This window comes from Rattus norvegicus, chromosome 3, assembly GCF_036323735.1.
Source record: "Rattus norvegicus strain BN/NHsdMcwi chromosome 3, GRCr8, whole genome shotgun sequence".
In the NCBI taxonomy this organism is placed as follows: domain Eukaryota; kingdom Metazoa; phylum Chordata; class Mammalia; order Rodentia; family Muridae; genus Rattus; species Rattus norvegicus.
Genome location: NC_086021.1, coordinates 153993497 through 154013975, shown reverse-complemented (window position 1 = coordinate 154013975; position 20479 = coordinate 153993497). Strand labels below are relative to the sequence as shown.

General features: G+C 44.9%; 1 protein-coding gene across 7 annotated transcripts in view; it reads right to left on the bottom strand.

Annotated features, from left to right (window-relative positions):
• The window catches only part of Cfap61 (cilia and flagella associated protein 61), a 278920-nt gene that overhangs the window by 72616 nt on the left and 185825 nt on the right, over positions 1-20479 (bottom strand). For 6 of the 7 annotated variants that reach the window (XM_008762285.4, XM_008762286.3, XM_063285000.1 and 3 more), the window contains one exon: positions 7367-7659. In XM_008762285.4, the coding sequence (XP_008760507.2) occupies positions 7367-7659 (293 nt within the window). Of the gene's footprint in view, positions 1-7366; positions 7660-20479 lie in introns of those variants that run through there. The other variant, XM_063285003.1, reaches the window with a different exon arrangement.

The window sequence follows — 20479 nt, the reverse complement described above, 5'->3', positions numbered from 1 at the left end:
ACTAGAAGCTAAATTGGCAATGTTTCAGAGTAGAATGTTTATTTAAATTGCACATTGAATATTATCCACGATCAATCAGGAAGCCAAATTTAATCCATTTACAACAGGCCAGACACTTAATAAAAGGAATATATGCATGGCCAGTGAGTGCAGGAGGCAATGCTTCCAACGTTAATTACTAGGAAAGCACAAAGTAAAAATACAGCGGTGTACCTTGAACATACGGAAAGTGGCTAAAGGCAGAAAGCCGAGAATACTAAGTGTCAGATAGAAGGCAGAGCACTCAGAACTTTTCGATGAAGTGCTGTGGAAACAGAAACTAGTACCCCTACTTTGGAGGTCAGTAGGTGACTTGTTCTTTCAGTCAATTTTTAAGTTAGCACACAGAGTGCTGGGTTTCACTGAGACATCATCCTACACTTAAATCATTGTATTTTTTTTTAAATTTGTTTCCCATAACCTCCCTAGGTAGTTTTCTCTCTTTCTCTGAATAGTCTCCTGTTTTCATGCCACATATATTGCATTGTCCTGTCTTACCCTGCCCCCACCAACACACACATACTTCCGGACCACTTCCTCCCCATATAGCTTCCTTTTGTACTTTCACATCAGTAGAGAGCTTCTTAAAAGGTAAATATTTGTGGGGCAAGTGGACTGTGCCACCGGACAGAACTGGGAAGGTTGAGTGAGCTCAGACCCTGGGAATCTCAGGGTCTTGAGATCGGCAGGAGTCCAGTTACTCCATACCTGTTTCTGTACCTGCTCTGGAACACGTAACCATGACACTCCATGGCCATGGCAGTCAGTCAGTGCAACATCGTGAGTCCTTCTCCATGCAAATAGAGCACCAATAGCATCTCAAACTGAGCCAATAGAAAATGCCTACCTTTAAATCCCACCCGACTCCTTGGTGTTTATGTAGTCCCCACCTACATGGAGTAAAGCCTGTAAATTGTTTCCTTGATGATTATCTGAAAGTGGCTGTTTTTTACAGAGCTGTCACGCTTGGGAGAGAGTTTCTCTCCTCAAGTATTCATTGATGGACCTTAGTCACACCTGGCTGGCCAGACTAAAGCTTCGGCCAATACCTCACTGCCTCTGCCACTGGCGTATGCACTGTCAATAGCTGACTAGAGAGACCCAGGACCTCAGCTCCCTGCCCCACACAGGCTGCCCAAACCTCCTCCCTTCTCTTCTAAGAGCCGTAGCACTCCTGGCACTCCTAACTGGTCCAAAGCCCCCATGGAACCTATTTGTCCAGATTCCACTTTGCCCTCTGGGCAATCAGCAGACAACAAATACTCACTCCCATATAATTCAGGCGTTCTTCAGGTAGCTAGATTAGAAGTGATGTATACAAGAATGTACATTCCAGGCAAATTAATAACCCAAATGTGGTACATCCATACATTGTGTTAGTTCCTAGACATAAGAACAAATGACCGTTGTTCCGTGAAACTGTGTAGGATCTTAACATTGCTATGATAATTAGCCAAAGAGGAAAACTGGCTTTCAACATGGAATTCTGGTTATAAAAACTAGGCGTTTTCAATTCTTAATAGAAAGAGCAATTTGCAAATTCATTTGGAATAACTAAAAAACCCAGGATAGTGAAAACTATACTCAACAATAAAAGAACTTCTGGGGGAATCACCATCCCTAACCTCCAGCTGCATTACAGAGCAATGGTGACAAACACTGCATGGTATTGGTACAAAGACAGGCAGGTAGGCCAATGGAATAGAATTAAAGACTCAGAAATAAACCCACACACCTATAGTCATTTGATCTTTGACAAAGGAGCTAAAACCATCTAGTGGGAAAAAAGACAGCATTTTCAACAAATGGTGCTGGTTCAACTGGAGGTCAGCATGTAGAAGAATGCAGATCGATCCATGCTTATCACCCTGTACAAAGCTTAAGTCCAAGTGGATCAAGGACCTCCACATCAAACCAGATACACTCAAACTAATAGAAGAGAAAGTGGGGGAAACCTCAAACACATGGACACAGGGGAAAATTTCCTGAACAGAAAACCAATGGCTTATGCTCTAAGATCAAGAATTGATAAGTGGGACCTCATAAAATTGCAAAGCTTCTGTAAGGCAAAGGACACTGTCATTAGGACAAAATGGCAACCAAGAGATTGGGAAAAGATCTTTCCAATCCTACATCCAATAGAGGGTTAATATCCAATATATACGAAGAACTCAAGAAGTTAGACTCTAGAGAATCAAATAACCCTATTTAAAAATGGGTTAGAGAGCTAAACAAAGAATTCTCAAATGAGGACTATCGAGTGTCCAAGAAGCAACTAAAGAAATGTTCAACATCCTTAGTCATCAGGGAAATGCAAATCAAAACAAGCCTGAGATTCCTCCTTCCAGCAGTCAAAATGGCTAAGATCAAAAACTCAGGTGATAACAGATGCTGGTGAGGATGTGGAGAAAGAGGAACACTCCTCCATTGCTGGTGGGATTGCAAACTGGTACAACCACTTTGGAAATGAGTCTGGAGGTTCCTCAGAAAATTGGACATAGTACTACCTGAGAACCCAGCTATATCGTTCCTGGGCATATACCCAAAAGATGCTCCAACATACAACAAAGACACATGCTCCACTATGTTCATAGCAGCCTTATTTATAATAGCCAGAAGCTGGAAAAAACCCAGATGCCCTTCAACAGAGGAAAGGATACAGAAACTGTGGTACATTTACACAATGGAGTACTACTCAGCTATTAAAAATAATGACCATAAAATTCTTAGGCAAAAATATCTTCCTGAGTGAGGCAACCCATTCACAAAAGAATACAAATGGTATGCACTCACTGATAAGTAAATATTAGTCCAAAAGCTCAGACTATACAAGATACAATTTACAGACCACACGAAGCTCAAGAAGAAAGAAGACCAAAGTGTGGATGCTTCAGTCTTTCTTAGAAGTGGGGAACAAAATACTCACAGGAAGAAATATGGAGTCAAAATGTGGATCAGAGACTGAAGGAAAGGCCTTTCAGAGACTGCCCCACCTGGGGATCCATCCCATATACAGTCACCAAACCCAGACACTATTGCAAAGAAGTGCATGCTGACAGGAGCCTGATATAGGTGTTACATGAGAGGCTCTGCCAAAGCCTGACAAATGCAGAGGTGGATGCTCTCAGCCAACCGTTGTACTGAGAATAGAGCCCCCAAAGGAGGAGTTAAAGGACTGAAGGAGCTGAATAGGTTTGCAACCCCATAGGAAGAACAACAATATTGACCAACCAGATGCCCAGAGCTGCCAGGGACTAAACCACCAACAAGAGAGTGACTGATGTGACTGAGTACACATGGAGTGACTGATGGCTCCAGTCACATATGTAGCAGAGGATGGCCTTGTCAGGCATCAATGGGAGGAGAGGCCCTTGGTCCTGTGAAGGTTGGCTGCACTAGTGTAAGAGAATGCCAGGGCAAGGAAGAGGGAGGGAATTACTAGGTGGGTCGGGGAGCACCCTCACAGAAGATGGGGGAGGGGTATGGGATAGGGGGCTGCTGGAGGGGAAACCCGGAAAGGAGATAACATTTGAAATATAAATAAAGAAAATATCCAATAAAAGAAAAAAAGATAAGAAAAAGAAACAGACAAAAAAACTAGGAGTTTTATAACACAGAGGGTTTTTACATGTTCTATTCTTGAAATTTAAAATCAAGTGTCATGGCCAAACACCCTCCAAAGGCTGGAGGTAGCAGTCATTCAGACTCTTCTGGCATTTGATGGTGGCTGTCACTCTTGCCATATGACTTACTCCTGACAATACTCTAATCTGTGTTATCCCAAGTCATCTCCCTTGTGTGTCATCAAATCGCTCTCCTCAGGAAGAGCATACGGAATTTAAAACCCAACACAGCCCCAGGATGACCTTGTCTTTACCTTGTTACATCAACTAAACCCCTACTCCAAATAAGGCCACATTTGCTGGTGCTGCAAATTAGGGCATGGGTGGGTATGTCTATCGGAGAGATGAGGAAAACCTGGGAACACGTAACAGCATTGGCACAGTCGAGAGACATGTCCATTCCCATCTCAAGGTCCCTGACAGATGCTAGCTGGAGGAAAGGGGGCTAAATATTTCCCTTTCCTAATCGCCCACACATAACTGCTGGCAAAGAAAGATGCAAACTGTAAGTCAGCAAAGCCTTGGACCTGTCTCCAGAGACCATTCCGTGTGAGACAACATGGGTCTGGTGGTTTGAATGAGAATGGCTCCCATGGATCCATATATTTGAATGCTTAGTCCCTAGGGAGTGGCGCTATGTAAAAGGACTAGGTAGTGTGGCCTTGTTGGTGGAAATTGTCACCTGTGGGTGGGTTTTGAGGTTTCAAAAGTCCCTGCCAAGCCCAGAGTCTCTCCTTTGGCTTCTAGATCAGGATTTAGTTTTCAGCAATTGCTACTGCTCCAACTCCTGCTTGCATGCTGCCATGCTGTGGGGCCATGATAATAATGGTCTAAACCTCTGAAGCCATGGCAAGTCCCCAGTTAAATGCTTTCTTTCACAAGAGTGGCCTTGGTCATGGTGTCTCTTCATGGTACTAGAACAGCAACTAAGAGACAGGAAAGGAGAGGCCCAGCCTGCTTAAGGATGAAGACTGGGCAGAGAGGTATACCAGACCCAAGCAACAACAACCAAAGGATGTTTCCCTACGATTCCAATTCATATCTGAATAGCGAAGAAAGGCAGAGGGGCTTCTCGAGAACCAGTGTTTAATGAGACTTTTTGAGAGGTTTTCTCATTCTTGGATCCTTAAGCCACAAGACAAAGTCTGGGACCTCTCTGGTGTTCCATAAATTCTGTGGAGTGAATACTTGAACAAATGAGGTAAATAGCAGATTAGAATTTTTCTAAGGACCTCAGGTCTCGTGGTGCCTTGAACGTGCCCTCTGTGAAGGGGTGATGTTATCTGAGCTGGGTTCTTAGGTTCTGTGATGGTGGGAAGGAGACCAGGCTCAGAGAGCTACCGGCAAGGCTTTTGATCAGAACTGTAAGCAGAATGGAGCTATAGCCCCATGCTGGCTGGGCAGTGGCTTTATGAAAGGAAAGGAAAAGCCATAGCTAGCTCAGCCGCAGCAGCTCTCTGGTCAGTGGGCTCCGCATCCGGTCATTTTCAGCCTTCCTGGACCTACATGCCCATTAGTAGGGCTGCTGTGATTTTGAGCCTGGGGTTATCCATGGGCCTGGTTTCCTTGTTGGGGTGTGTTGTAAGAAAGCAGAACAGCCACAACCCCTTTTCCAGCATCTGGTACTGTAGCCCTATGGGGATGGTCTCCACCCAGTGAGGTCAATTCTTTCCCTTTTAATGTACAGTGGGCAGGATGACCTGTCTGAAGGGAGAGTACGGCCACTGACTGACTGCTGGGGCCTGGTCTAAGAGGCAGACACCCCAGCTCCTGTCCCATTTGCTCTTACAACTGTCATTGTTTGTTTGTTTCTTTTTTAAATTTTTTTTCCATCTTTATTAACTTGAGTATTTCTTATTTACATTTTGATTGTTATTCCCCTTCCCGGTTTCATGGCCAACATCCCCCTAACCCCTTCTTTATGGGTGTTCCCCTCCCCATCCTCCCCCCATTGCCGCCCTCCCCCCAACAGTCTAGTTCACTGGGGGTTCAGTCTTAGCAGGACCCAGGGCTTCCCCTTCCACTGGTGCTCTTACTAGGATATTCATTGCTACCTATGAGGTTGGAGCCCAGGGTCAGTCCATGTATAGTCTTTAGGTAGTGGCTTAGTCCCTGGAAGCTCTGGTTGCTTGGCATTGTTGTACATATGGGGTCTCGAGCCTCTTCAAGCTCTTCCAGTCCTTTCTCTGATTCCTTCAACGGGGGTCCTATTCTCAGTTCAGTGGTTTGCTGCTGGCATTCGCCTCTGTATTTGCTGTATTCTGGCTGTGTCTCTCAGGAAAGATCTATATCCGATTCCTGTGGGCCTGCACTTCTTTGCTTCATCCATCTTATCTAATTGGGTGGCTGTATATGTATGGGCCACATGTGGGGCAGGCTCTGAATGGGTGTCCTTCTGCCTCTGTTCTAAACTTTGCCTCCCTATTCCCTCTCAAGGGTATTCTTGTTCCCCTTTAAAAGAAGGAGTAAAGCATTCACATTTTGATCATCCTTCTTGAGTTTCATGTGTTCTGTTCATCTAGGGTAATTCAAGCATTTGGGCTAATAGCCACTTATCAATGATGTTTGTTTGTTTCTTTTCTTTTCTTTTCTTTTCTTTTTTTTTTTTGACAAAGCCCTGGCTCAAGAAAATCTCAGCTGGGTGCCAGGTACCACAAGAGTAACAGAACTGTGCTGTTTTCTCGGGTTTTGTTTTTTTACTTTTTTTTTTTTTAATGGAGTGTGCTGGATGTCTCTACAGTTTTGTTCAGATGACTGCAGAACCTGGAAAAGCTGTTGCTGTTGATGCATAACACACTGCTATTATTGGTCTTTTTATATAAATATAAATATATATATACAGATATATAATTTGAATTTTTTGAAACTTTACCTGTGCTGTCAACTTTCGAAAAAAGTATCCCCGTTTACTGTGTTGAGTTGGCACTGTACAGAAATTAACAGCCATATTGGTCTAGGAATGTTGAACTTAAGTTTTTTCCATTTGTACAGGGGTAACACACTGTATTAAATATGTAAGGTCTTATATACGTGGGTTTGATTACAAAAACTAATAAAGTATTCTCTAAATTAAAAAAAAAAAAGAAAGAAACCAAGAAAAAAAAAAAGAAAATCTCAGCTGAGGTTGATGCAGCATCAATAGACAGAAAAGTAAATGTGACTTCTAGATGATTCCAGCTCTGTCTACTGTTGTAATTCAGTTACACGGGAAATCGCCTGTGAGAACTGCATAGTTGGGTCAAGCAAACCCCCAGGGCAGAGGCAAAAGTGACATTAAATTGTTTTAAGTCACTGTGTTGGTAGTAGCTTCTTTTGTGTGTGTGTGGGTGGGGGGGGGGTGAAGTTCAACCCAAATGGTATGAAAACAGACCCCAAATCAGTGTCTGTAAGCTCTCTACCGCCGTCTTTCAGAGTCCCTAGTCCCTGGGAGGTTGGCACCCACCCTAGGTCAGTGGTTCTCAACCTTCCCAATGCTGGGACTCTTCCGACTCTTCCGTAGGGTTCCTCCTGCTGTGGTGACCCCCAATTATAAAGGTATTTCGTTGCTACTTTATAACTGTAATTTAGCTACTCTCATGAATTGCAATGTAAATATCTGATATGCATGCTGTCTGACATGTGACCCACAAACAGCGTCATGACCCACAGATTGAAAACTGCTGCCTTGGGCAGATGGTAAGTGTCGTTCACGGAGGTGGACTTACTGAGCACTCCAGTCTGAAAGGCTTGGTGGAGGTGGTGAAGCAGGCGTTCTGGATGGGATCTGGGTCCTGGCCTTGGTTCCACTGAGCCAACAGTGCGTCCTGATAGACTTTCACTCCAGCGGCACTAAGCGCCTCGTCCACCGCACTCTCTATATCATAGTTGTTGATGTAGGTTGTGTTTGACTCAGCTGGGGGGTGCACAAAGTAGATGCAGTTCCCCTCCATGCCGATGTGCAGGAGGGTCTCCACGGTTGTGTAAGCGTCCAGTGTATTCCCGTAGACAATGACCTTCCCTGGAAAGAGAGGGAAATGCTAAGACATACAGCTGGAAAAAAAAAAACTTATTAGTCAAATGCTAATAATGCCAAATTGCTCCCTCTAACCCTTTCATTTCTCAGCTGCAGGAAGCCAGTAGTGTTACCTAGCAACGGCGACCAAGATAATTTAGTAAAGAATTGGCACAAAACATCCCACAAAGTAGTCAAGTACTTCTAACACAGAAGTAGGACATTCATTTATGTTCCTATAATTTGAAAGTTGAAATTATGCTGGAGGAAATGGTCTAGAATAAAACCTTTTATCTTGTTTTTGTTCCCTATTTGCTACACTTATTAAAGAAACGAAATTGCTGAAGTCTGCCATGCATACAACTTCTTGTGAACCAGGAAAAGACACTGGGTAAAAAAAAAAAAAAAAAAAAAAAAAAAAAAAAACCCACGCTCAAAAAAACATGCTCGAATAGGGGATGCGACAGGGGGTTTTAATATGTAAATGTTGACCTGGGTTGATTTCAAGGTATTTCCCTTTGGCTTTTGAGAACCGATAGTCAGTTTTCAATGGGTAATTTTATAAAGATTCAAATTGCTGATTTTAGAATGTAATGTGTCAAGCCCTAGCTAGAGGGACTGAACGGTGTTATTTTGCTTATAAAATCAAAAAAGGAGCTTGAAAGAGCATTCTGGGGGTAGCAGCCAATGTCCTGTGTTCGCGTTTCCCAGAAATGCTACAGAAATAATTACAAGTGTTAATTTATTATTTTGCAAGTTTCAAGATCTATAAACTGTATTTTCTACTGTCTTTGATATTGAGTTGGTTTTTTAAAAACATTTCTTTACAAAGAAGAAATACCTGTAGACTCGTTTTTCAGATCTATTGAAAGAATTTTACCATAAAGTCTACACTCAGTGAGACTCTTGGGTTTTTTTTCTTCTTCTTCTTCTTCTTCTTCTTCTTCTTCTTCTTCTTCTTGTGGTTCATACAATGGTATGAAAAGAAAATTCATAAGGCAAACTAAACAAGTGTATTTATTCAATTTGGCTGAATAAATTATGTAAAACCTGCTTTTTTCTTTCCTTTTATTGAAAATTGATTTTTTTCATACAATATTCTCTGATTACAGTTTCTCAGCCCCAGTTCCCCAAGGTCCTACTTCTCTTCCATCCAAATCCACACACTTTCTGTCTCTCCTTAGAAAACAACCAGGCACCTAAAGGATAACAACAAAATAACTCCAAAACAGACCAGAACGGGACAGAACAAATCAACAAAAGAAAAAGAGCCAAACAAAAAAGCACAAGAAACATACAGATGCAGACACACCACACACACACACACACACACACACACACACACACACACACACACACATACACCCCTTTGTAACACTCCATTGCTGTTGGGAGTGCAACCTGTACAACCATCCTGGAAATCTATTCTGCCGTTTCTCAGAAAATTGGGACTAATTCTACCCCAAGTCTCAGCTATACCACTCCTGGGCGTATACCCAAAAGATGCTCTACCATCCCACAAGGATACTTGCTCAATTCTGTTCATAGCAGCTTTATGTGTAATGTTCAGAAGCTAGAATCAACCCAGATGTCCCTCAACTGAGGAATGGATACGGAAAATGAGGTTCATTTACACAATAGAATAGACTCAGCTATTACAAACAAGGACATTATGGAATTTGCAAGCAAATGATGGAATTAGATATATATGTAGCAGAGGATGGCCTTATTTGACATCAATGGGAGGGGAGGAAGGCTTGATTCCCCAGCGTAGGGGGATGCTAGAGGGGTGAGGCGGGAGTGGGTGAATGGGTGAAGAAGCACCCTCATAGAGGCAAAAGGGAGGGGGGAGAAATGGGATGGGATGGGAGGTTGTGGAGGGGTAACCAGGAAGGGGGATATCATTTGACATGTAAATAAAATGATTAATAATAAAAATATCATCCTGAGTGAGTTAACTCAGACCCAAAAGGACATGCATGATATATACTCACTTATAAGTAGATATTAGCCATAAATACAGGATAACCATGCTATAGTTCATAAACCTAAAGAAACCAAATAACAAAGAGGGCCCAAGGGAAAATAAAATAGACACTGAAGGTGGATGAAGGGAGGGATCTGGTTGTGAGAGAGGGGATGGGGGCAGGAATGGGGTGCAGGGATTATGTGTAGAGAGAGGATGGGAAAGAATATAAATCAACAGTAGGCAGGGGCTGGCATCTCTAGAAGTATTAGGCTCCAGGTAGTCTATTGGGGTGACTCTAGCTGAGACTACCATCAGTGAGAGTCAGGAGCCTGAAGAAGCCACCTCCTGTACCCAGAAAGGACTCCCAGTGGAGGGATAAGGACACCAATCCACCCATAAAAACCTTCCACCCAAAATGTATCCTGCCTACAAGATGTGCAGGGACAAAGCTGGAGCAGAGATTGAGGGAACGGCTAACCAATTACTGGCCCAACTTGAGACCCATCCCATGGGCAAGCACCAATCCCTGACACTGTTAATGATACTCTGTTATGCTTGCAGACAGGAGCCTAGTATAGGTGTCCTCTGAGAGGCTCCACTCAGCAGCCGATGGAAGCAGAGACCCACAGCCAAACATTAGATAGAACTGGGGAGTCTTATTGAAGGCTCATGGGGGAAAAATGGAGGGACCTGAAGATGCTATGGACTCCCACAGGAAGACCAACAGAGTCACTAACCTGGACCCTTGGGGGCTCCCAGAGACTGAACCACCAACCAAACAGCAAGCACGGGCTGGACCTAGGCTCACTCCTCCTGCACATATTAACAGATGTGCAGCATGGTTTTCATGCAGGTCCCCAACAACTAGAGTGGGAGCCTTTTCTGACTCTGTTGCCTGTCTGTGGCTCCTGTTACCCTAACTGGGCTGTCTTGTCCGGCCTCAGTGGGAGAGGATATGTCTAGTCCTGCAGTGACTTGATGTGCTATGGTAATGTGATGGGGGGAAGAGTCCCCCTTCTTAGAAGAGAAGGGGATGAGAGGCTGGGCTGTTTGTGTGTGTGTGTGTGTGTGTGTGTGTGTGTGTGTGTGAGAGAGAGAGAGAGAGAGAGAGAGAGAGAGAGAGAGAGAGAGAGAGAATTGGAGAAAGGAGAGGCTGATTGGGATGCAAGGTGAATGAATATATATATATATATATATATATATATATATATATATATATATATATATATATATATATATATATATAATGAGAAAAAGGGCCTCCAGAAATGCCCTTGAGTTCGATCTATTGCTGGGCATGGGACCTACCCTTAAGAGTGGTTTGTTTCCTCAGTGATATTTCCTTGGAGAAAACGAAGTTTTCATTTGCAAGTGGTTATCATTTGGAGATAGCTTCCAGGTTAGGGATGGGGGTGTGTGTCTACTTTTCCTTTCAGCCCACGGACCCCGTCTTGTTCAGACCTGTGCAGGCCCCGTGCATGCTGCCTCCATCTCTTGTGAGTTTGTATCAGGATTGTTGTGTTTACAAAGAGTTGTTTTTCCTCGGTGCCCTCCATCCCCTCTGCCTCTTACCCTCTTCCCACTTCCTCTTTTTCAGAGTCCCTTGAGCCCTGAAGGCAGGGATTTGATGGGCACAGCCCTTTCAGGGCCGAGTATGTCAAAGTCTTCCCCTTCTTGCATACTGTCTGGCTGTGGGTCTCTGTGTTTGCTCCCATCGGCTGCAGGAGGAAGCTTCTCTGGTGATGGCTGAGCAAAGGACTGATCTGAGCACAGCAGGATGGCATTAGGAGTCACTTTGTTGCTATGGTCCTTTGGTGTAACGATAGTATTTGATTTCCTCCTATGCGCCTGGCCTATCTGGTCTCAGGATCTTGGCCACCCAAGCAACATCTGATATAGGTTCCATCTCATGGAGTGAGCTTTAAATCAAATCAGATACTACTGGCTGGTCACTCCCACAAGCTGTGCACCACGACTGCACCAGTGTGTCTTTCAGGCAGGCTGCTGCTGTGGATCAGAAGGTTCGTAGCTGGGCTGGTGTTTGGCTTTCTCCTTTGGTAGAACACAGGGCACCTTCTATTACCGTGAACACTGGTCCGAGGGTCAGAGGCTCGAGGCAGGGACCAGCTTGACTTCAGTGAGTCGTGTAGGCGTAGTCTTCAGCAGTAGGCCTCACTGTCAGTTTCTGAAGACCTATAGGCTTGACAAGAGCCTCGGTTGTTTGGGGGTTCCCATGGACTCCCCTTGAGTCAATAAGATGTGGCCTGTTTCCAGTACTAGAAGCTTTATTTGGTGATGAAAGATGTCCGTTCGGGGCTCTGTTGCCCTCATTATTTCACAATTTAATTTAGATTGCATTCATATATGTATGTATTTTAAGAGGCTTCTACTGTGTTGGGCTTCCATACAGCCCCTCAAATGACCCTTAGTTTTAGATGTCCCTCCCTGCACTCCTTTGGTACCCACTTCCTTCCTCCTCTCCATTTGACCCTCACTTTCCAGTCTCCCACTCTGCCTGTGCCCATCTATAATTATCTATTCTATCTCCCCTTCCTAGGAACATCCCTCCTAGTTTCTTATTCCCTACCTAACCCTCTGTTGTTATACGGATTGTTGTAGTTTGCTCATCAATGACTTAATAGCTACTATCCATATATAAACAGCCTACAGCTATACCCCATTTTGGGGGATAATTTGTTTTCTGGATGTCCAGGTTTCTTAGTCTATACATTTTGGTTATTATCCCTCTGTCATATGTGTGTTGGGGGGTGTGTAAAAATCTTTCTCTATTGTGTACCCTGCTGCTTTGGACACTCAGTTTTTCATAAAGAAACCAGAAATACACAATAGAGAAGAAATAGCATCTTCAGCAAATGATGCTGGTCAAACTAGATGTCTGTATGCAGAAGACTGTAAACAGATTCACACTGATCACCCCGCACAAAACTCAAGTCCAAGTAAATCAAGGACCTTAGCATAAGACCAGGTACACTAAATCTGACAATGGTACAGGAAAAGACTTTCTGAATAGAACACTAATAGCACAGACACCAAAACATTAAAAAAGGAGACCTCATGAAACTGGAAAGCTTCTGCACAGCAAAAGACACCAAAATTCACTTTCAATCCAACACTTAAGAAGAAGATGATCTATTCAGGAAATATATAAGCCCTAAGGACTTCCAGTGGCCTCTCTGGGGAAGCCCATGTCTAGAAAATATTACAATGTGCTACAGAATGCCAAGCCAGCAGTGAGGATGGGTCATCCTCACCACCTTGGCCAGGGGCTTCCTACTGGGCTCTGGGGAGCAAGTTCTTTAGATCAATAGGTTCCCTGGCTGACAGAGCCAACATTTTGCAATGTTGGCTGTCCAGCAAAACCAAGAGTGAGCCTGCCAGGAGAGCCGAGGTATGAACCTAAAACTGTCCAGGTTGTGTCTTCCTACTCTTTCTAAATAGACATTCCAAGTGTGCTCATTTTTAGCTGGAGAAATTTAAGTGTGTACGCCCCACAGATACCACAGTGTGGTGTTTTTCTACTCTCTGCTATGCTAGCTGAGAGTAATTTCACTGTGACATTTTGCTAGATGCCCGGGGGAAAAGGGCAGCTCTGCTGGGTATGCAGCAAGCTGGACTCTCTAAGCACTCCCCACGGACTGCCAGCAGCTCCACTGGTGCTTTCTAACTCAAAAGCAATATATTTTATAAGACCTATAATTTTTTAGATAAGTATAGTGAAAGTCTAAGGCACGACCTGTTTTGGCTATTATGAGAGTTTTTAACTGTGACAAAATTTTTGAGAAATATCAACTTATAAGGAAGAAAGATTTATTTTGCTACCCAGTCAGAGGCTTTGATCATGGCCACTTGGTTCTGTTGTCTTTTAGACTGGGTTTGAGTAGAATATCATGGTAGGGTGGGTGTTTGACAGAGGGTGTCTGTTCACTCTATGATGGCTGGGAAGCAGAAGAGACAGGAAGAAGAGGGATTCAAGGCTCCCCTTAAAAAGACTTTACTCTAATGAGCTAACTTTCTTCCAAGAGAGGCTACTTCTAAAGCAGTGGTTCTCAACCTGTTGGCCATGACCCTGTTGGGGATCACATATTAGATATTTACATTATGATTCATAACAGTAGTAAAATTACAGTTATCAAGTAGCAACAAAATAATCTTATGGTTGGGGTCACCATGGCATGGGGAAACTGTATTAGAGGGTCACAACATTAGGAAGGTTGAGAGCTACCATTTTAAAGGGTCATGCCATCTCCCAGTGGGACCGTAGGCTGGTGATCAAGCCTTTAGCATATGAGCTATTTGGGGGACATAGGACCCAGATTGTAACCGCTTTCTTCCATTTGAACCGACATTCCCTAATAGAGAAAGGAGACTGCGGTTTCCTAACGGTCAGCTATTACAGCAATGCTGCATAACAAGTCACCCCAAAGTCAGTGCCAATCAGCTTGGTGAGCTGGCATTCACTGAACTCACTGCACTGGGGCTGGGTGTGAATTTTTCCCAACATGGGTTTTGTCTTCTGTGAATGGACAACTCCCTTCTATTTATGACCAAATGCAAGAGCACGACTTCTTAAATACACTTCAAACCTCTGCTTACACCACATCCAAACCACGCCATGATCCACAGCCACACCTAAAGCCAGCAGAGCCAAGAAGTGCATTCTGGTGACACAGGGGAGGGGCTGGAGCCAGCACGGTCGCATTAAATGGCTGCCGACAAAGGTTCATCTAAGTCTTTATTTAAATACTTTTCATCTGATTATATTTTTCTCACTTCTCAAAAAGTATATTAGAATCTCATTATAAATCGTTTGGAAGTAAGTCAGCCTATAGTACAGACCGAGGCATAGCCTTCCACAAAGAGGGGACATGCTAATGGCCTGACGTAGCCAAGCCAGTCCATTAGGCCTTGCCAGTCCAATCTGCTGCCTTTGAAATGTCTACTCCAGGGGAGTCAGGGGTTTCATTATTTTCCTGAAACCTGGAGTTCTTTCTCCACCATTGCACACTTTTACTATGTAAAGAAGTTTTAGATTCCATTTGTTTATCTTGTGACTCCAGCATGCCAGGTACAACATCAGCACTTTTATATACTTCTCTGTTGGCTCCAGGACACACGAGGCTGGGACCTACCTGACTGGGCAGTGAGGAAATGAGGAGAGGACAGAGGCATCTGCAGAGAAATGCTGGGATCAGATAGAGTGGGCTGTGCTCGGCCTGATACAGCGGTACCAACTGTACGACACCCCGGAACCTCACCAGAGCATTGCTTATGTACAGCAGAGGAGCAGCAAGCCCACCTCAGTAGTCAGTGTAGGGGAGCAGCATCAGGTTGCAGTCATCCTGAGGGAGTTTAACTGCAGTTGCTAGTTTTTTCACACACTGGTCATTCATTGATAAGCATTGGTCATTGGACTAGAAGAAGGCTTTGCCAATTTCCTCTGAACTTCACCAGGAAGAAGGCGTTGCCAGTTCCCGAGGGCCTGGGGGATCAGTGTCCTGGACATATTGATGTCCCTGTAATAGCACACATTCATTCAGGACTCCATGCTCTCCTTACTTAGTTACTCAAGCTTCCTCTGCTATCCAGTCAGTCTTCTTGTTGCCAAAATAAACTGCTCAAAAGGAACCAATCTAATGGAGGAAGGACTCATTCTGCTTCAGCTTCGTGATGGGAAGGAACGAGAGCATTTGCAGTGGTGTCTGTCGTGGCTTGCTCCTATGTCAGTGACTGAGGACGTGGGGGGAGCTTGGGCTGGGGTCTGTGCTGGGGTGTAACTCATGAGGAGTAGGGCCACTGTTTCCTAAAGGTCCCATAATGTCCCACAATAACACCACTAGCTGGGGAATAAATGTGGGAGAATTTTATATCCTAACCACATCCTTCTGCTGTCAGTCTCCACTGGCTCGTGCCCACCCATCCCATGATGCAAAAAGTATTCAGTTCAATTTCAGAGAGTACCCGCCATCTTTAAAGTGCCAATACTATTCAGAAGCCTGAAGTCACTCCTGAGATACAGGACAATCTCTTAATTTTCAGCCCCTATAAAATAAAAAAGGGAAGTTGTACAATTCAAGCACATAGGGCAGCAGAGTAGACATTCCCATTCCGAAAGAGAGAGTAGGAAGGCAGCAAGGAAAGGCCAGGCCAAGGACCAAACTACAGCAAGTTAGACACCAAGTCCCACTGTTCTGTGTCTGGCACCTAGGGCTGGTGGCATCCCTTGGGCTCCAATAGGCTTTGGTAGCCCTGGGCTACAATAGAGCTCTGGTACCTTTGATATATATAACATCTCTCTTGAACCATAGCTTTCCTTTTGGGAACGTCCCATGTTCCCGGCATCTGAAACCTAGAGTTTCTACAGCAACTGAAGCTTCATAGTTTCACCTGATGGCCTCTCAGGACCCTGCTGCAGGAAGTCTATCCCAGACGTGCACTGCCTCTCTGCACTTTTCTGGAACCTTGGTGTGAACCTCCATTACTCCCCAACCCTTGCCTCCTGGATCTCTGTGAAGCTGGCACCGTGTGGATGCTGCGGTCAAGTTCTGCCAGCTTGAGAGGTAGCCTGACCGCCTGAACCATGAACGCAGTGGCCAAGCGCCTGTGTCACTCCAGGATGGAGTGCCTTTCCCTAAGTGCTCATTTCTGAGAGGACATTGTCCTCTGTCCTCTGTCCTCCCCTGCCTTTCCGCTTTTTCTTTAAATGCAGATTGGTTTTCTTTTCCCAAATGAGCTTTCAGGTTTACACCTTCAGACCTTTGACAGTTGAGCTCTTGCCCTCAAGGCACCGTTCCTGCCTCTCCAGGGCAGGTTTCACTTAGTTGGCACTGTAAGAAAAACTTAGTCACCAAGTGGGTTGTGGAACGCAGTCCATGTTCACCAGAACAACTCTGGACCTGATTTTAGGCTCCCCGTGTAGCTCACAAAACCCCACACAATCTACAATGTACCCAACATTGTATGCGACCACAACCAGCAAATAACACTCCTGCATATGGGCGCCACTGAAAACCAGGGAAGCAAGAAATCCCTTGTATAATGTCTTGCTTCACATAAACATCAATCAGGCACATAAAAAGATGGGTTTCGAAAGGGGCCACGAGAGCTTCTGGAGGCCCTTACGGCCCCTTACACTGTGGTGTTGGCCTTGTTTTAGATTTCAGATTGTAGAGCTTTCTTACAATTTAGATGGAGTTTATCCATTGCACAATTACCACATTGCAAGGGCCAGATCAATTTTGGGGTTAATCGAGTCAGAGCTGAAGACAGCACAAGAGGGACAGAGACAGAAGGACAATGAGAGCCTAGGATACAGATTGTCCTTAGTCCTCAGGTTCCATAGGAAAGAAAGAATTCAAAAGCCGAGGAAGGAACGTGGTGGCTCAAAGTGTATTTCAGCAGAACTGAGGGACGTGTGAGTAAGGAACCGGAAGGGACAGGACATTCTAGGGTTTGGTGACCGCCAGGAGAAGGACAAAGGACATGGAGGGGTCTCGTGGTCCTGTATGAAGGGACTGAGGAAGACTCGGGCTGCATAAGGTCATCGTGTCCGGCACTGTAGCATCCTCTTGACAGGACACTGGCTTTGGTTAAAAGTGAATTTCATCAATGCAATCCCAGGGTTCGGTGCTTTATAATTCTGTGTCTCTCAAGTCTTCTGGAGGGAGAACTTTCCAAATGTAACAAAAAAAATCAGGCACTGCTTTGAAGTTTGTACGTGAGTGCAGGTGCTTTCAGGTGGGAAACGGGAGGAGCTCCTTTGAGCCAGTTTCATGCTAAGGGAGCCCAGTCATGGTGTGCTGTCCAGCTCGCCTTTCACACGTGATCTGACAGGTGGCAGATGAAGGGTGAACTGTCCCACCTTCAAGTGGCTGGTTGGAATTCTGGGTATATTTGTAATAAAGGACTATGACCCACAACTGCCTAGTTTCCATGGGATGCCAGTGTTCCCCCTCGCTAAATTACAGACCTGGGAGGGAGGGAAGGCAGGAGCCCAGAGGGCAGCCCCAGAGGTGACCTTGGGACAAGAAGAAACAGGGAGACACTCTCCTGCTTGGTGGCAGCTGTCCCAGAAGATGGGGAGATGGGGGGACCACCCAAAGGGAGAGGAAGCACGGAGAGGAGATGCAAGGGAAGACCTGTGTGAACCGCCTACCCCTCACTTCAGACTAATGCAAATTTCTGGAAAAGGTGCCTTCTCTCTGGTACTCTTTAGGGCAGGAGTGAACACACCTGCAAGTGTGGCAGGCCATGCCCAACACACCACTAAGTCTCAGCTACAACAGAGCGGCTGGGCAGGAGGGCCGGGGACTTATGTTAATGGAGGAAGAGGGTCTCAGTTCTTCCTGGTCCCTGATTACAGGAATAGTGTCAAGGGTCTGAAAATCCCCTCATATGTAAGAGTAAGACACTTTGTAGGAAGGGGAAGCTAAGTTAATCTTTCCATTAAGTTCAAGGAACAAAATGCAGTGTTTTTTTCCCTTCAGTCAGACATTTACCACAAAAGTAATGGAACAACCTTTCTAAGAAATCATTTCAGGAGAGGCCAGGAAATCTCTGTTCTTCTGACTCAGACACTGGGAGAACCTGCTTTGTCCCAGCTCAGGAGCTCACTGACTCCCCCCCCCCCAACTTGGCACCCCAAAAGGCGAAGGAGGCTTCTAGGAGAGACTCCAGCTGAGGAAGAAAGGAAGGACACCCTGACCTGGTGTCTGACTGCAAACTGGCAGCTCAAGAACTCAAGAGAAAAATGAAAGAAAAAAATCTCTGTATGTGGATTGGACAAGGATCTTCTTCCAGGCTAAGTAGCCGAGGAGACCCCCCCCAAATCCTGGGGGTGGCTTTTGTGGGGGTGTTCTTTAGTTTTTGAGACAGATTCTCCTGACTGTTGGGATCACAGGTATGAACCACCACGACAATAAAACCTGTTCAGTTTTATTGCTGTAATAATATTCATTATAATAATATTACAATATATTATTCTTTTCTGGAATGTGTGGGCACATGGGTGTCCTGGCATGCACATGGAGGTCAGAGGGCAGCGATGTGGAGTCAGTTCTCTCCTTCCACCTTAGGTTCCGGGACTCAAGCTCATGTCACCAGTTGGCTCACAGAGCCCTTCACCCTGTGAGCCATCTCTCTGGCCCTATTCTGTCCTATTTTAACAAAGACTTCTATTTCCTCCGTCCACTTCAAAAGAGACATATGGTCATTCTGTATGACCTCTTCATCTCCAGACAGGCCTGGAAGATAGGTCTTATTGTTATCTCCACCCCACCCCCACAGAAAGCAGAGTGGAGAGGTCAAAGTCACACTGCAGCCAGTGGGTGGGTCCAGAGCAAGCAGACCCAGCAAGTGTGCTTCCCATTCAGCAGCCAGAGCCGGCGCTGTGCTCGCAAATGGATACACGATCCAGGGTTTAAAAATACTCTAATTGGAATTTTATCTGGATGAAATCAAGAACTTGCTAGTTAATGAACGGATTTTTTTTTAAAAAAATCATAGGATATTATGAAAAAACACTTGTTGACAAAGCCTATCTTGCCTACGAATAGACAATACTCTTTCTGCTTTGTATAAATCAGAGCATAAGGTTTCTCTGACCCCAGCCTGACCTGCCTCATTTTTCCCTGCCAGACATAAAGGGAAGAATGTATTCGTTATAACAAAGGTTCTGTCGTCGGTGACTCGTGCACTGGAATTTTAATGTTTGTTCCTCCAACAAGCATGCTTTTAATAAGGCAGTAAACTGTATTTAGCTACAGATGAAAATAATTGATCCATTCCGAGCCATTAGGGTGGGCTGGTTGTTTCTGGTTTTGTTTTCACTTTCACCCTCCTTTTCACTTCCATAGAGGGTACAGAGGTAAGGGCAGATGAATTTCAATTAGTTTCAATTAATGCCATAAACGATGCTGATGTATCAGTTCCTGGGTTCTATTAGGACACCCCCAGCTGAACACTCCTGGTTTTGTTTGTACTTGAGAGCACCATTTGAGCCATGACGTCACTCACTATTCTCCACAACCCCGAGCAGCACGCATAGCTGGGGTAATTGACATCTGTAACTCTAGAGGACAGAAAATGGAGTTTCAGCTGCTCCCATCATAGCCACTGGGCTCTCCTTTGGGAGCAGAGGACTGTGGTGTCTCAAACAGCAGCTGGGAGAGGGCCATAGTCTGAAGTGACATCTGCGTGTGTACAATGGGTAGTCTACTCCTCTTTGGAACAGTCATTGTTCCTGCCATCCATTATCTACCAGCCTTCTAGAACAATCGCTCTGTGATACAGGAAAGTCAAGCCTGGCTTTTCCTAGGACTTAGGAAGTGGACCCAAGAGAGATGGACAAGCCTCCCTACCACAGCCAGCAGATTTAAGGAGTTATGCAATAGTGTGTGTGTGTGTGTGTGTGTGTGTGTGTGTGCATGTGTGTGTGCGCGTACGTGTGTGTGTGTGTGTGTGTGTGTGTGTGTGTGTGTGTGTGTGATATGAATGCAGGAGTGTGCATGCCACAGTGCACGTGTGGAGGTCAGAGGACAGTTTCAGAATCTGCTTTCATCTTTACACTGTGGGTTCTGGGGACTGAACTCAGGCTGTCAGGCTTGCACAGCAAGAGCTGTTTTCTGCTGGGCTACCTTGCTAACCCATAAACAAAGTCTCACTCTTTAAAAGCTCAGGCTCGCCTGGAATTCTTGGTGACCCTCCTGCCTCAGCTTCTTTTTCTCAGAGTCTTCTGTTACTTTTCCCTGCCCCCATCACCAGCTACCTGTATACAACGGGAATTAGTTGAGATAGTACAAGAAAGCCATTACAAAGAATACCCACATTCCTTCTTGGCAC